General features: G+C 41.9%; 1 protein-coding gene across 1 annotated transcript in view; it reads right to left on the bottom strand.

Annotated features, from left to right (window-relative positions):
* LOC109462852 overlaps window positions 1-16,757 on the bottom strand; it is a 99,508-nt gene that overhangs the window by 57,132 nt on the left and 25,619 nt on the right. The window contains 3 exon segments of the mRNA XM_019759491.1: window positions 1,392-1,682; window positions 2,897-2,994; window positions 4,512-4,605. Coding sequence (XP_019615050.1) covers window positions 1,392-1,682; window positions 2,897-2,994; window positions 4,512-4,605 — 483 coding nt within the window.

Below are 16,757 nucleotides of genomic sequence, written 5' to 3'. Positions count from 1 at the left end.
ACTGTGCCTCATGTGTCTAATACATGCATGACTAGTATCCTTCATTTTATGAGACAGTGTAGATTTTGAGTAGACTTTATATAATTAGCCCATATCTGATATCTAATGAACACATAGTATTACATGTATTAAAGCTCACACAGGCTGAGTATTCCACAGATTTATCTACTAAAAATACATACTACATTTACTACAAAGTGTTGAGTACAATTTTCCATCTTATGGCATTCAATACTGTACATTTTTTTCCAATCAATGATATCCTACTTTTATCAATCCCAATGTTTCTGCTAAAGAAATCTCAATGGAAACAAATATTAATTAAATATTAGCGTTTGAATCTTGCACTATTCTTTAGAATTAGAGTCTGCACCATATAAATTGATAGACACACTGATGATGAGATAACAGCATACTGCCCTGTCATTGACCAAGTATGGGGGGAGGGATAAAAAGCATCAAAAAGCAAAAAAAAGTTTGGACAAAAGCTGCATGTGACTGTGCTGCAAATGAGCTATGGACTGTTTGCATGAGGTTTACAATGGTATTTTAACAATGTTACAGATAGTCAACCTTGACAATTATGCAAATGCTTAAAATAACTATCTATCTGATGTCAGTTATTACAAATAATTACAGATTCATGAGGCAAAGCACTCTAATTATAAAATCTCCACAGCTGCAGCACCATGCACAATTTCCAATTAAGCTCCTGTCACACATTCAAGACCATCCCCCAACCTTGCCCCAACTAACAGCCAACAAAGGTTGGCTGAACTTTGTGAGCAGTCTGACCAGATTTAGGCCATGCCTATCTTTCTATGTAAATGAAATTGAACTTGAGTTAAATTTGAGTCAAATTAGGCCCCGAACACTGCTGACCGACTCCCGAACACCAGCCAACACCAGACAACCTTGGCCAAACCTCCCGTCCACACCCAAAAGTTTTAAGCAATTTGAAACAATTGTTGGTTGGCGCAGCGAAACAATGGCAAACCTCGCCAAAAACCATCCAACCACCAGCTTGAACCTTACTCCCGAACCAGGTTAGGGAAGGGTTGTTGGAAAAGACAGTCCAGTGCAGGATGCGGGAAAAGCAGTCTAGTCTGAAAGTAGGGTCAGCCTGCAGTGTTCAGGATGCCAAATTTGACTTACACAGTGTATGACAATTGCCATTGGGCGTAATACTAATAGATAATACTGGCAGCTGCTTGCTGATAGTTACTAAGTAAGTTAAAGACACCTGAGTGCATGGACAACTGAAATAGAAAGTGACGGTTAGTGGCTGTCAGTCACCTAGAACGTGAAGAAGAAACAAAAAAAGATGGAAATAAATGAGCGTGGAGGAGACAAGAGAAGGGACAGGGCGCGTGTGCTGGCACCGAGCGTACCGATGCCGCGTATGTCTTCCAGTCCCTCATCCTTCAGATCCTTCCCCCTGAAAGAATAGCTGCGAGTGAGCGGAGATGAGTCCTCTTCTAACTCGATTTTTGGCGTTCCTTTAACGCGTAAGGAGCCCCAGGCCCTTCCTGTCTTGCGGAAGACAAGTTTTTGTGTGGGTTGTCTTGTCCCTTCTTTACTGTCTTGTTCGGTGACATCCTCACCGCTTGAGGTATTTGGGAGAGGTTGTAAGTTTGTTTTCTTATAGGTGGAATAATTGAACAACTCTCGCAGGCGGGTACCTGGAAAATAGGAATTCCACAGGTCAAACGGAAATTGGTGAAATCTTGATTCAAGAAACACTTAATGAGTTATTAGCAAGCACTAATTGTTCTACACTAAGTCTATAAGTCAGATATAGTAGTAATCACATGCTGCATGCCATTATACAATGTAAATAACTACAACTATCGAAAATACATGTGTGTGTGACATTCTGTAAATTCAAACTCCAATCAGCATTTGTCATACTTTCTTCACAAAGTAATACCTTGGAGTCCACAGATTGAAATACTTTGTGAGTATACACTGTAATGTATTATAATATTATGTATTTCAAGAGCTGTACTGTACCAGAATCCTGTATAACATTATATCAATTTCACAATATGAGATAGTACAACAGGGCTGGAAATACCACCTGCATATGCAGGTTAGTGCAGGTAAAATTGGAGCTGTGCAGGTATTTCTGGTCTACATTGTAGCTGCACCTACATTGAACCTGCACCAGTCCTACATTGTACATTTTTGTACCTGCACCATCCCTATATATATTGGGTACATACATTGTACATGTAAAATAAGTGTCTGGATTTATGCATTCTGTACTGTTTGTTTCCACCTACACTCAGTTTCTAGTTTGATCTATTCTCCTAGTATAAAATTGCAGGTAAAATTTGTCTGATGCAAATAGTTTTCAATGCAGGCATCCAGAGAAAAATATTTCGAACCCGGTACAAGCATACAGTTGGCTGTGTAAAGAAAACTCCAGGACCTGTATCTTATACTTTACCAACCTGATGAAACTATTGTAGAATATTTTTTGGTCCCTGTGCTGAAAGTAGATACAGAAGGAAGCAACTGAACAATGTTACATTAATATACAGTTTTAGCCTGGATGCCAACCTTTTCAGCTTTAGAACACTATCTCGGTCGCCACCTTGCTAAAATGACCTAGGACCAGCAAATGTTTTGTCTGGTGATGTCAACATCATCATATTATAATTACATGCCGATGCAATTGTCACTGGGCAAGGCCTCTGCTGATTGGATAATCGGGTGAAAGCTCTCAGGTTTGGCCAATGAGCTCACCTGTTCAAATTCTGAATGACAGATAAAATACATGAGGGCCAGTCTTTTTTGACAGGTAGCAACTGAGAAAACATAAAGCTACAAAGGCTGTATATCCAGGCTATGAAGGTTCTACCAGTGTGATGTGAAATATAATATTCCATACCTGAACTGCCAGTGATGACTTCATCCTCACCACGGATGGACAGTCTCTGTGGCACCACAGCTGGCCTCTCTGCCAGGGTCACAGGCTGGGTACTGTACCTGAACATATGAGGAATATTGTATATAATATCAAATTATGTAGTGTTAAGGGGAAAAAGAGGTTTGATAAAACCCTGACATTATATCATACATGGTATGTCTGAAAAGTGATTTCCTACAAATAGATTGCTAGTCCATCTTGTTAAGAGCGCTACTGACTGTTTGAAGTTTCGGTGAACACCTAGCCGAAACTTCAGAGGAACTAGTGTTGCACACACCTCACATGCAAAAGATGCTCTGAATTTGTTATTCATACGCTACATGTGCAGCACAGTAATCTTGCAAAGTGTGCGCATGGCAGAAATGTCTGTGTGCAACTCGTACACAATGATGATACACAGAAGTGTGACAGGCCTTTAGGCAGCAGGGAGTACATTGTACAATGTACTACCAACAGTATTACCAGGATATGGCACATGCACAACTATTATGTAAACACTGTCTAGATACAGATGATGAATTATAAAACATCCTGGTATGTTGACTTTATGGCTTTCGTTGTAGCATTTAGGGCTATAACTAAACACTAGGATGCCTAGGCCTATTGTATTTTTCACCCAGTTATCCCTAAATTTTCCCTGAAAAAAATCTGAGAACCAACCAATCAAATTGGTGTGGCCTAAATAAAACTGTAATAAAATTTTGCGCATGCCGCCACCGCGAAGATAGTTCCACGAACATGTCCATTTTTTTCTGACCACTAATTTTTCTTACCGCAACAATTAAGTGAATTAGGCCTAGGGAAAAAATGTCAACTGCCAAGCCTAAGACTTTTTTTCTGTGGACCCCTGGAAGGTTAGTTTTTGACCTGATCAACCTTTTCTACATGAAAATCCATGATCTGACACCTGAGTGATAAAACGTTGTACAATCAGTTTTCCAACATGCAAATTGACACTGAAAATATTTTACTTTGATTTGTTACACCGTATCGCCGTATCGTATAAGCTAGGAGCTTCAATCACTTTTAAAAAAATAAAAAAAATAAACCCTACCTACCCTAATTTTTTCAGGACTGAAACAGGAAACAATTTTCCTAGGCCTTACAGTAATTGCTAGGCTAATTATAAGCGTGGTATATATATGCCTCCATAGCATGCCAAAAACTGGGGGTTTTGGGGGGGTCTTCAGGGTCTTTGGGAGCTTTTATGCTATTTTCTGATTGCATAACATAGCCGGCCTGGTTGAATTACCCCCATTTTCTAAAACTGCGCCAATCAGAAAGCAGTCGAAGACCATGCCACCAAAGAGGGCCTGCAAGCCCTTTTTCGTAAGGCGTAATCAGGCCGTTTTAGACTTTGTACTTTGTAGGCAGTCTCCGCAAAAATCAACGTAATTCGTAATTGGACATTAGCCGCAAATCGTAATCAGCTCTGAGACTTTAACGTAATTCGTAATAGGCGGCGAAAATTTTGCGTAATTCGTAATCACTACCCCCCCTTGCAGGCCCTCACCAAACCCCCAGTTCTATAAGCCTGCTGTGGAGGCTAGGTATGTATGTAACAGTCAGTACGTACCTGGTAGATCTCCCCCGGACATGTACAGGAGACCTCACCCTCTCTTCTGATGACAAACTCTGCTTCTTCTTGGTCGGCTGTCCCTTGGATACATCTGGAATACACAAAACATGTCATTATGGGCAATCCTTCACATAAACCATACTTCGTGAAGTCGTGTAGCGAAGCAGCAGCATGTTTAGCTCACACCCAGGAGGTTGAGGGTTCGAATCCTGCCCAATGCCACAGATCTTGTGCCCTTGGGAAAGGCACTTTACACGACTTTCCTCACTTTACTCACTGACAGGTGGAAAAGCTTCAGTTAGGGATGTCCCTCAGATAGAACGCCAAATCTGTATCTGTATCGGCATCAGGCCAGTATAACCGCCAATCGGCGTAACACACCAAATGAAGGTCCCAAGTTTGGGAGGCCACACCCCACGCACATTAAAGATCCCACCACACTTATCAAAAGGAGCAGGGGTCCTTCCCGGTGTGAGTGGTTTAAACCTTACAGTCTGGTCTCAGGGTTGACATCTTTAAAATGTGATAGTCGCCTGTTATGCAAATCCTTCCACTAATGTGGTAAATCTTCATAAATAAATAGATAAATTAAAAATATACCGCAGCAGAATCTATTTATTAATATTTACGAAGCTACACCACATTTGTGAAAGGATTTGCATAACAGGCGACTATCATATTTTAAAGATGTCAAACCAGCTGAGACCAGACTGTAAGGTTTGAACCACTCACACCGGGAAGGACCCCTGCTCTTTTCTATAAGTGTGGTGGGATCTTTAAAGTGCTTGTGCAATTGTTATGCAATAATGTTCTGTAACCTAGTATGCTACCTATGTCCTACCACTTATGTTTCTAATGTCCACGTACTTACAATTACAATGTAGCCCTTGGGCAGGCAAGAACTCACAAAATAAACTTAATATCATACACATAGTAATAATGGGAAGAACAGTACTTGATGAATTGTAATTTCAAAATTTGAAAAAAAAATATAGTTATCAATATGTCTACTCATTATTGGTTGGCTCTATCTGAAAGTCATTGATTATACATGGCCCTGGATCAATTCCAAAATTATATTATAATAGAAATAACCAAATATAATTTTCAAAGTAACGAATAGAGCCCATCATGTGAACCAAACTTAATTTTCCACTTCAATGATCAACATGTACACTAGTACTGGGTTTTCATTAACTTACTTAAACTTTAAGCCTTCCATTTTTAATTTAAAAATTTAATGCTTTGACAAAAAAAGATCCCTTAAGCTTGTCTCCAATTTGATAATTTCCAATTTTTATTTTCATTTTTATTCTTGTATATTTTTAGTAATTGTAAAAGCTGCTTAATTCAGACTCTCGGCTGCAAAAAAAGCTTCCAACTTACTGCATTATGTACTATGTATGTCTGCAAATAAACCAGTCAGATGTCTTTATTATAAGTTTCTAATTGAAAATTGCAGCTTGTACAATCATGTATTTCATAGACTGTCTCTATTTTAGTACATCCACACAGTAATATGATCAATGAAGACTATATTTATCTTCCCAAATACACATCCAGAACCAAATTTAGAGCCTGCCTAGGAACAGTTCTGAGAAAAATTCCCACCCGACAGCCACCCCACCCATGTAATTCCTAAACATGCCTGCCATAAATTGTAGAGCGAATGTAGAAATATCTGGCAACTACGTGTTAACATACACAGAGTGGACCCCAGACACTGATGTACTCTCAATTAAACATCATTACCACATTACACATACCTCAGGTCAACTGTCTGGTAACACACATAGCTGCAAGTCAACCAAATGTACAATCCTACCTGTTTATGTGTATGATACTAGAAGGAAGAAGAAGGTCTCATTCAACGACTTGCGGAACATAGTGGTGGCGCCCATCTCCATTTCTGTAGCCCTTGGGCCACACAGTTATGCAAGCACTACAGCAGGGGGCTAGTCCGCTGGTAGTGTTGTTTGATCTTTCCCATATACATGTAATACTATTTCTCATACATGCTGAATGCTATGCAGAGAAAACAGTATGTACCCATTCTTATATAAAGTCTTTGGTATGACCCAGCCGGGATTTGAACTCACGACCTCCTGGTTACACAGTGAGCACTCTTCCTGATAGAGCTACCGGGTATTGCACCGGTTTTGTATTAATCTATAGGAGAAATAGAATAAGGCCCTATGCCACTACATTTATAATTACTGGATTAACTTAAAAAATACTCCAATCAGCAACATTAACTGTTGATTCTATAAACTCTTAAGAAAACATGGGCTTTGAAGCGGTACATGCTATAACATTACTTATCTCATAGAATTTGTATTAATTCAAAATTAGTCATGGTTTTGCTTCTTATTCCAAATGACGTTTTTAAACTCTTTCCTTATGGTTTCTTTCTTATTCAGAGCTGATGCACAATTGTATGATATCTTATTCAAATTCTAAAGCTGAAATGATATCATGAACCTGACACCAAGAAAAAGACAGTCAATATCAATAATAACAAGATATTTGTCAAATATAGCAGAACAAGTTCATCTGTATCCCTATTAATAAAGTATTATGGAACTTAGAAACTGCACTTTTAAACTTTGAAAACTAAAATACATAAAAAAATTCACATGATTGTATCATGATGTGCATAAATCATAGATAGAACAAGTTTCTTTTATACTAAGAGTTTTTCAAGAATCCCCTGGATGAACTTCAAGTACATGGACAAAGAACTAGCCTGCAAGAGTTCCACAACTAGTGAGTGTACCTAAACCCACATTTAGGTCCAGGTCCGGATTCAAGTCTAGAGGTTTAGGTTCAGTTCCGGACTTGTAAGTCCAGACCTAAACCCATGGCATATACAAAATTGCATTATTGTTTGGGCAAAACTTTGGCCACATAACATGGAGGCTGACACTTGACGATGCCCGATGGCAATGTTTTTTTTTCATCTTGCAGCACATGTTTTGCAATCTATGGAAGGTTTTAGGTGGTTTGGAAAGAAAAGGGGTGTGTGACGTTTTGTAATAAGTCTGGACTCGGTTCTTGAAGACTTTTAGTTTCTTTTGGACTTGAACCTACAGATTTTCTACAAATCCGGAACCGGTCTAGCGAACCAGTACACAGCACTATTCACAACGTTAACTTATACAGGAGAAGACCATGAGCTACCCTAGCAGCTGGTTGACTGTATGGAGACAGGAATGTTCCCGACATGATTGTAAATGGTGTTTACTGAGACATGATACTGTCACATGACATTAAATCAACACGACATGCCAAAAACATCCAAGCCTGGGACAGACTCAAGTCTACAGACTAACTCTGTACTTTACATCTACTTATTTGAAGGAATAAACCCTACAATGTGAAATATTAACATCTTACAAGCCATTAATATAAGAATTTGACATAATATGAAATTGGAATGAGTTACATAATGGATAAGATGATAGATGAGGTTGAAATATAATACAAATATCATCTTGAACCATATGCGACTGACAGGATTTTTCTTTCTTCCACAAGTTGACACACACGTGTATAAGACATCATAGTTTAGTATCCTAATTGCTAAGTCAGTACTTAAGGCCAGGCATTGTCAGTTGGGAGTAAAGCTATTCTCCTGCCTGATATCAGCAGGCATGACCTCTATGGGAGGAGCTAAATATGGAAACGGGTGCTTCAAAATGGCCTTAACTAATCACAGAGCTACACAGACAGTTAGAAACTCCACAAACCGTACCTGATTCTTTCTTTCTTCCCTCCTGTAAACCCAGGACGTCAGCCCACCAAGGGGAGATAGCGTTCTGGATGTTGTTAAGCATATTCCTCGTCACCTTGCACCCCTCCCAGTGTAGCAGTTCACCAGGCAATAGCACATTGCTGATAAGTATGGTCAGGCACTATGAATAACTATCAACAGTGCATCAAATGTCACCCCGGCTGTCAAATATAGACAACTGCCTCGCCTGTCCCACAGCTGAGTGCGTCACCAGGAATTCAATGAGTGGACTGCTTTGCAATTCTCAGTTCCATGGACTGTAGCAGTCCTATAGAAACATTATGTACTGTACAAAATGAACAACTAGTGCAGAAAAATTAACGGTGGTCCAATGGCCACTGACCACTAAAATTTAGGCTGGGACAACTAAAAAGACAGTTTGGGAATTTTTGGGACAATAGAAAAATAATAAACATCAGAATGTCAGCTCTTCTTTTGTTTATTAGGCACACATCCCAGCTTTTGGATCCGGAAAAGTCTCCCCAAATTTCCTGCAATTATAGCTAGTGCAAGTGAACATGAGCAAAATAAAGTTGACGTCAAGTTGAAGTCTACAGTGGCACAATACTTCCCAAAAAACAAGTTGGGACAGTTCATCCTCACTTTGGGACAATTGAAATTTAGTTTTGGGACAGTGCTGGGACAATAGGAAGAAAAGTTCATTTTGAGACCTGTAGTGGACATACCAACTACTAACTACTACTAGTAGGTAACTAATACCATCTCAAAAAGAATTAATAAACAGTCATGCTCCAAATACCACAGTTATCAATCAATTAATCTTGCAAGGATTGAAAATTTACTGAAAAACTAGTCTAGAGCAGAACTTACTGTGCCACCAGATACAGTTGGGGCATCATTACTAGATACAGGTAGCTTTTAGACAACGCTTACTCTTACTAGTCTTAGATGTGCAAAAGTTACATGTAGGTGTAACAGGTCGTTCAGTGTAATATAGCTAGCTGCCACCACGCCCAATGCCTACAAACTTATTAATTCAAAAGCTGGTGTGTTACGCTGAAAGGCAGTAACCAGAAACTGAGATTTAGTATCACAATATTTCACTTTCAACACTACTGTATACATCTCTAAACTTACTCTATAGATTTTCAACTTGAACTGAAAAAGTTATCCGGAACATGATTCTTATTTGAAGCAGCTGTTTTCATACCAGACAATATCAGAAAGACAATATCAGTTATTTATTATGCTAATATGGTTGTAATTTGCATAAAAAAACATAAATTACATGTTCTTTGTTTTGTTTGTTTCCCATAACCGGTAAACCTCCTTTAGTCGTAACACACCAGTTTTGTACATGTACGTACATGTACAAGCTGCGTAAGACCGGACTGTAAGGTCTGAACCACTCACACCGGGAAGGTCCCCTACTCTTTTCGTTAAGTGTGGTTGGTTCTTTTACGTGAAAAAAAAAAAGATAATCCCTACCTACCAACCCTAATTTTTTCAGCACTGAAACAGGAAACACAGCATTTTTTCCCTAGGCCTTACTAGTACAAATCCCCTGTACTAACACAGGATGCTTCTTACAGTGGTACAGCTATCAGTAGTCACCAGCTTCCTGCACACATCCGCAGGTCTTCCCAACAGTGTTCTAGCCAGGTTGAAATTTTTTTCCGTCATGTCAACTTTCGCATGACCCAACATCCAGACGAGCGCCGAAGGCGCGAGGGGTCGCGCCGCTTGCGGCGCGACCCTCCTAGGGGGGTCCGGGGGCATGCTCCCCCGGGAAAATTTTTAAATTTAAACCTTCTAAAACGCTATTTCCTGCATTTTGAAGGGTAAATTTGGCTGGTAGAATAAGGCTAGTTTCATGACTCGTTTATCGAAAAATTACACAAGGGTTTGATTTTCGGGAGGCGCCGCAAGTGCCGTAATGGGGACAAGATCGAATCAATCAAATTATGTCACAACGTGGCACAAGCCCAGCTAACTTCTATCAAGTATTGTATAGGAAATTGGCACAGAAAAGAATCATTCAGTTCAGCAAACTTTAGCACAACAAAACTTTATTACGAAGCTAAGCCATATTCTAAGGTCTACAAGAAATATACAGAAGAACATGCACAAATAACGGCGATTACATGTCGGCAAAAATAAAACGTTTTAAACACCGGTCTCATGTGCGTCTTACTCGATTTCACTCAATCCTGCCGTCTCGGATGAGAGAAATCACCAAAGAAAACCATACACTTCAAACAAGGTAAGTAACAAGGTAAGTAACAGTTTTAAGTTTACAAAAATTGATATTACTTGACATATACGGCGGGCGAACAAACATTAATAACACTTGAAAACATCGTCGGCGGTACTTACAAGATGGCGGCCCACGTGCACGCGCCGCTTCGATTACTATTTACTCATTTTACTGGCTGCGGTTGACTATTCTTCTGATTCGGAATTCTTTCTGATACATCAGTTCAGTTCAGATGATTGTTCACATTCACAATGAGCAATAGAATGAAGAAGACACAGATATTGACAGCAGGATATTTGCTAACAGCCCGCAAAGTTGACTAAACGCTACTCATTTGTAAACAACTAGTTACTAGTGGGGCCTTCTTATCTCGTCGGCCGCCTTTCAACTTTGTACGTGCCGCGGCTTCCGCCCCAGGCGGCCTCACTTTGCCACGCCCTATCACGCCCCTATCACGCCCTAAGGCTTTCATGTACAAATTACAAATACAGCCGGTGTCGAAGTGGGTTAACGGATTACCACAAGGGATATCACTTGGGGAAAAATCAGAATCGTAGCCTTATTTAGCCTTTACTAAAAATTTGTCCGTTTTGTCCAAAACAAGGGTACAAGTTGCACAATTAGATAACAAGCATAGTGGTCAAAGTTATAGCACGGGGCCACGAGCTATTTACGAGGTATTTACTGAAGTACTGGTTCAGCAAATTATCAATGAATTGTGACAATACATGTGAAAGTGCTGGTAATGAGATATGGCATCATAAGAAATATTTACAATTTTACATAGTTTACGAAAACGGAAATAACATGTCAAACGTTGAGTCTAACTTACGGCAGAATTCTCCTGTTTCTCACAGCTGCCCACCTTTGAAATGCCCTATTAAAGTCAAAGTCCCTTCTTTCTGGCCCGTTGATGACGATTCGTAGAAGGGTGTCTAGGCGTTTCACCGTGAGGCGGTTCCTCAGTTTTGTCTTCAGTCTGTTCTGGGTTGAAAACCCGCGCTCACAGTCTGCCGTGTGCATGGGGATGAGCCGTGAAATTGTCGCCAAGGTCAGGATGTTTGGAAAGAGTTCCGTTCCATGGACCCGCTCTAACTCCTCCCACATTGCATGTGTTGCCAGCCTTGTCACGTCTTGTCGGCGCAAGCGGTACATGAGTCTGCGAACAACACTCCACTCCTGGCGCGCTGCGTCTTTGTCCACTGTGAGAGGTGGCGGTGCGTTCTCTCCCTCATCTTCTTCCCTCCCGTAAAAGCGCAGCAGGGTTTCCAATTCTTCCTCCCCATACTCCTGCAAGTTGTTCTCTTCATTTGGAAGTTCCCTGGGATTCATAATCTTGAAGGCCCCGATCAACTCTGTTTGGGGGAAGCGATCTTGTAGGTTCTGTACTACGTTTTGAATGAAGTTCCTCTTCAGGTTCTCTGCTGCGGCCTTTGTTTGCTGGTCGTTGTGTGTGATGTCTACTCCGGGGTATAAGTCTGCCAGGTCTGCCTGCAGGAACCGTGTCAGGGAAGGGCCGTGGTGCCCTGCCGCCATGTCACTTAGCGAGTCAATCACGGCATTCACAGTTGGCTCGACTTGCGAAAAGTCGAGCCCTTTTGTCTGGAAGACTTTGCTCATCATGTTGAGCTGGCCGAAGACGTCTTCCAGCATGTTCACCGCGAAAACAAACTTGTAGTTACGAATCTCGTTATACAGTCCTGTAGCTTGCGCATCTTCTTCGGCTTCTCTCCGCAGCATGTCGTATAGCGCTCGAAGTGACCGTCGGATATTTACAATGCAGTTGCCAAAACTCAGCCATCTCACTCTGTGGAGCTCGAGCATCTTGAGAACGGGCTCTTCTAACGCCTGTTGGACTCCCTTCAGTGCGTCGCTACGTTTTGCTGATCTTGCGAAGTAGCTGTGCAGTGAGCCTACAGTGTTCTGTACACGGCGCAGGTATGCGTGGTTGGCGGCGGCCTGACTTACAGCTAGTCCGTGTCTGTGGGCTGAACAGTGCGTTGTGTAGGCGTGAGGATTGTCGCGTTTGAGGTGTGCGGCCACGCCGTTTTGACGGCCAACCATCACAGCCGCACCATCGGTTCCTAGACCGCATACCTTGTTAACGGAAACACCATGCGTTTCTAGGCATGCCAGCAGTGCTTGGTAGATGTTCTCAGCGTTTGACGAGCCTTCGATCTGTTTCAGTTCCAGAAACTTTGTCTTCACTTCACCGCGATAGACGTAACTTATGAAGGTGATCAAGTTCTTGGAGACACTGATGTCTGTGCTCTCATCAATCATCAGGGAGACTGCTGTGCTGTTTTGGATTTCGTTTAGCATGTCCTCCTCTATGATTGCTGCGATAGCGTCCTGAAAGCCATTAGCACTTTCATCCGAATCGTACGTGGCGTTGCCCCCCGTAGACAATGATATGACTGCCTCGCACCCAATGTCTTTTTCCAACTCCAGTAGGGGCTTGTGCTTCCTTGTAGCAATCTCTTCTTTAGCCAGGAAGTAAACGTTCTTCAAGGCAGCCACGACACTCTGTTCTGCTTTGCTGGTCGCCCTTGCACTGGCCTTGGCAATACACATACTTTTAGTTAGCTGGTCGGCTTCCACTGCTCTACGGTGCGCTTGCGATCTGATGTGGTCATCCAATCCGTCCGTCATGAAGTTGGTACTTCCAGCCTTTGCGAATGCACCCGCTTTTTTGAACTTAATGCAGAGTTTGCAGTACATTTTGCCATTCCTGTATTCCAACCATTCACGGTAAAGCTCGTGCGTCAGCCACTCTAAGTTGAACTTACGGTTCGTCTTCTGCTTTTTCTTGGGTGGTCCTGTAGACGGAGCATCCTCGGCGGGACTAGACGGAGCATCCTCGGCGGGACTGGATGGAGCATCCTCGGCGGGACTAGATGGAGCATTCTCGGCGGGACTAGATGGAGCATTCTCGGCGGGACTAGACGGAGCATCCTCGGGGGGACTAGACATACTAGACGTAGATGGAGGAGCATTTTCGGGCGAACTAGCTATGGACGAAGATAGATTCTCACCGGGCTTCTGGTTCTTGCTGGCCGCTAATGTCCGATCCGACCGACCCTCTGCCTGCCCACGCCCGTCACTTTCATCTTGCTCCTGTGAATCTTGCGACGTTGCAGACGCGGAGGTCGAAGGCGCAGCTGACGACTTCTTCCAAAAATCGGCCAAGGTTCTCTTTTTCATGTCGGTAAGGCTGGTGAAATGACCAACGTCATTGACTGCTCCGGACTGAACTGACGTGGACTGACCTATGTCGTGAAGTGTTTTTTTCCTAAGAGATCTCTCGGGTTTTATTCTCTTCCTACCAGCTGGGGCAGACACTATTCTAGACACACTGCATGACATCGGTCATTTCATCTCCCTGTTATTTGCTTTGAAGCCTCAGTTCATCAAAGAGTGACACCCCTTTGTTCTTCAGTTCATAAAAAACTCACACATGGTTGACAATAACGGCACCACAATAAATGCCTGTTTGCAGATAGCTGTGGAGGATGCACGGAACTTGAGAGACTACGAGCGATATTAAAACCAGATGTTCTGACAGCTTGCACAAAATAATTGTAGTTTCTGCACATTGCAGTTTACTTGGAGTCTTTGCAGCTTGCACACATAACTAAACATACGTTTTCTAACATCGTCTAGAACGGCTCTCTACTGAGGACCGTATCGGAAAACCTGCACCGTTTGTATGACGGGAACAGGCAACCACATATCATGATGTGTGTTCCTGTCAAGACTTGATTGTTTGCAATTATGTAAAAGCTGTCTCCTCCCGTCTCTGTTTGAACTTATTCAAATTTTGCCAGGAAGGGAGACCATCACCTTGATTTGACGTAGAATCCATGAAAGTATATATTACCAACTGTTACCAACATTACCAAGTTCCTTATTGTACCATAGAGTTTCTGCTAAAATGCTACATGTATATATGCCACAGGAGACACGGAGTCTACCGTCGGCAAGAACAAAGTCACAGACGCCGTGCGCGGCGCCCGTGTAGCATACTGTGTAGGCGTAGTCTTGTGAAGTGTGGTAAGTAAGTACTATAAAAATATTATAAACCCGGAGCAGCCTTATGTCTTTTTGTTATCGTGATAATTGTAAGAAAAAAGAAGATGGAATACAAGACACTTTGACAGACAGTATCCAGTCGTCGGGGTTTAGAAGTTCATGCAGATTGCAGCACTTCAGAATTTAGTACATAACATGTAACTACTACGGGGTCACGGGGTGTCTTTATTGAACGTATTCAAACACGTGTATCCAGTCCGACCCGGTCAATTATGCGCCGAAGAAATAGCAGAACAAGACAAGAAAAGCAGGACATTTCTATAAAAGAACGCCAAAGAACCCCAATACCACGCGTTCTGATACCCGGTATAATTTTATTGTCATAATGCAAAGGATGAGGTAAACTGTAGCGGGCGTAGTTGGGCCCGGAAGTAAGGTCCCGCCTACCGTTCCAGGGAAACTCAACCACGTGCACGTGGTAATCGCATGGTAATCGTAAGCACAAATGGAATCGTGATTGGAGAAGCCTTTGATGATTTCGACGACACGTGCCGCACACACGACTAGCGCAATCTTTCTATTGGTTCCCCACCCACTGGGAACCACGCCGCGGTCGGCGCCTCTGTTTATTTTGCTTATTGCACCGCGGCACCGCCTCTGTTTATCTCCAGCGGCCGGCAGGCGGCAGAAACGATCTAAATTGGCTTAGCCGCAAACTTCCGCTGATTTTTTTAGATCTTTGCAAAATTCCCAGGTCCTTCCTATGTCTTTCGATGAAGATTTTTGGCCGTCCAATATGACGGTTTGGGTATTTTTTTTACCCGTCACCAGCGGCAAAATTCCGTCAAATGACGGAAAAACGGACGCTGGCTAGAACACTGGTGTGGACATAAAAAACAGATTATCTACCAGGTGATCATCTGCGGTGACCACGTAATATTGGAACAGTACCACTTTAAGTGGGGGTGTCAAAAATTATGTTTTGTATTTTCCTGTTGAAATTTCATTTATTTCATTTAATTTTGCTGTATTTAAAAAAAATAGTTCTCGTGGAATTCACGTGGAACAGTGACAGAATAAATTCCCTAAAACAAAAATCACATTAAAATATTTTTAAAAGTGTATTTTTAAAAGTGTATTTCCAAAAACACCTAATCATACAACAAACTACCCCTCTATCACTGCGGAACTTCTTGTCAAGATAACAACAAAGCGCTACCGACTTTCCTATTTTAACATCATGTGCGACGCCTTCTCATCCTACTCCACTCACCAACCATTGCGCAGTCTAGATATTTTCCCAACAAAAAAGGAGCCCATTTCACTATGCCTTTGGATTACTACATTACGTTAAAATCCAACATGTGGCGCCCAGGGACGCCGTCAAAATCATCATATTTTAACCTTTAATAAGATGTAGCTTTTTAGAACAGATAAACCCATAGCACAGAAAGCAGCAGCACAACGAGTGCTAGCAGAATATACAGGAACTGTGGAACGGACGGGAGGATTTTCTCCAATGGGTTATCTTCAAAAGGTGTGTGGGGAACATCAGGACTCGGGGGCTCCTCCTGCCAGATCTGGTCTTCTGATATCTTCCCCATGGCATGCAAAACCTGCAAGTTTAAGATACAGGATTATCTTAAAGTTTTGCTTCATACCAACAACCGTACATGTACATTTCTTTACAAAATGATCAAGGAAATATCAATGAAACACCATTACAAAATAAATATGTGTGTTTTTGTGTACACTACAGTACGTCAGGGTCGCCTGAATTAATCTGCCTTGAATATTTTATTTTCATACAAGAATGATTACATCGCTACTAAACTACTGTAATAATATATTGCTTTTATAATAATGTTATATTTTTTACTTCTCTTGCAGCTCTCTCGCCAGATTCCACAGCCCCGTCCATGTAGCCATTCCACTTTACTGCTGTCTCCGTACCGGCAAAGCACACCTTACCAAACGGCTTGCGTATCGCTCTGTAGGGAGTGATTGTGCGAGTGAGTAAGCCCCTGTCACGTATAACCGAATACATACACCCGAACACTAGCCGAACTCCCCACAGCTATGGTTAGTAGTAGGTCGGGAGCAAGGTTGGTTAGGCCACACCAATTCATACATTTGTGCTTTTAACATCGAAGTTATGAGCAATCTATACTAGGATAACGCTAGTTCCTAAATGCTGTTT

This window comes from Branchiostoma belcheri, unplaced genomic scaffold (assembly GCF_001625305.1).
Source record: "Branchiostoma belcheri isolate BF01 breed outbred unplaced genomic scaffold, Haploidv18h27 scaffold12, whole genome shotgun sequence".
Lineage (NCBI taxonomy): Eukaryota > Metazoa > Chordata > Leptocardii > Amphioxiformes > Branchiostomatidae > Branchiostoma > Branchiostoma belcheri.
Note: the sequence above shows the minus strand (reverse complement) of the source record. Positions and strands in the feature narration are given on the sequence as shown.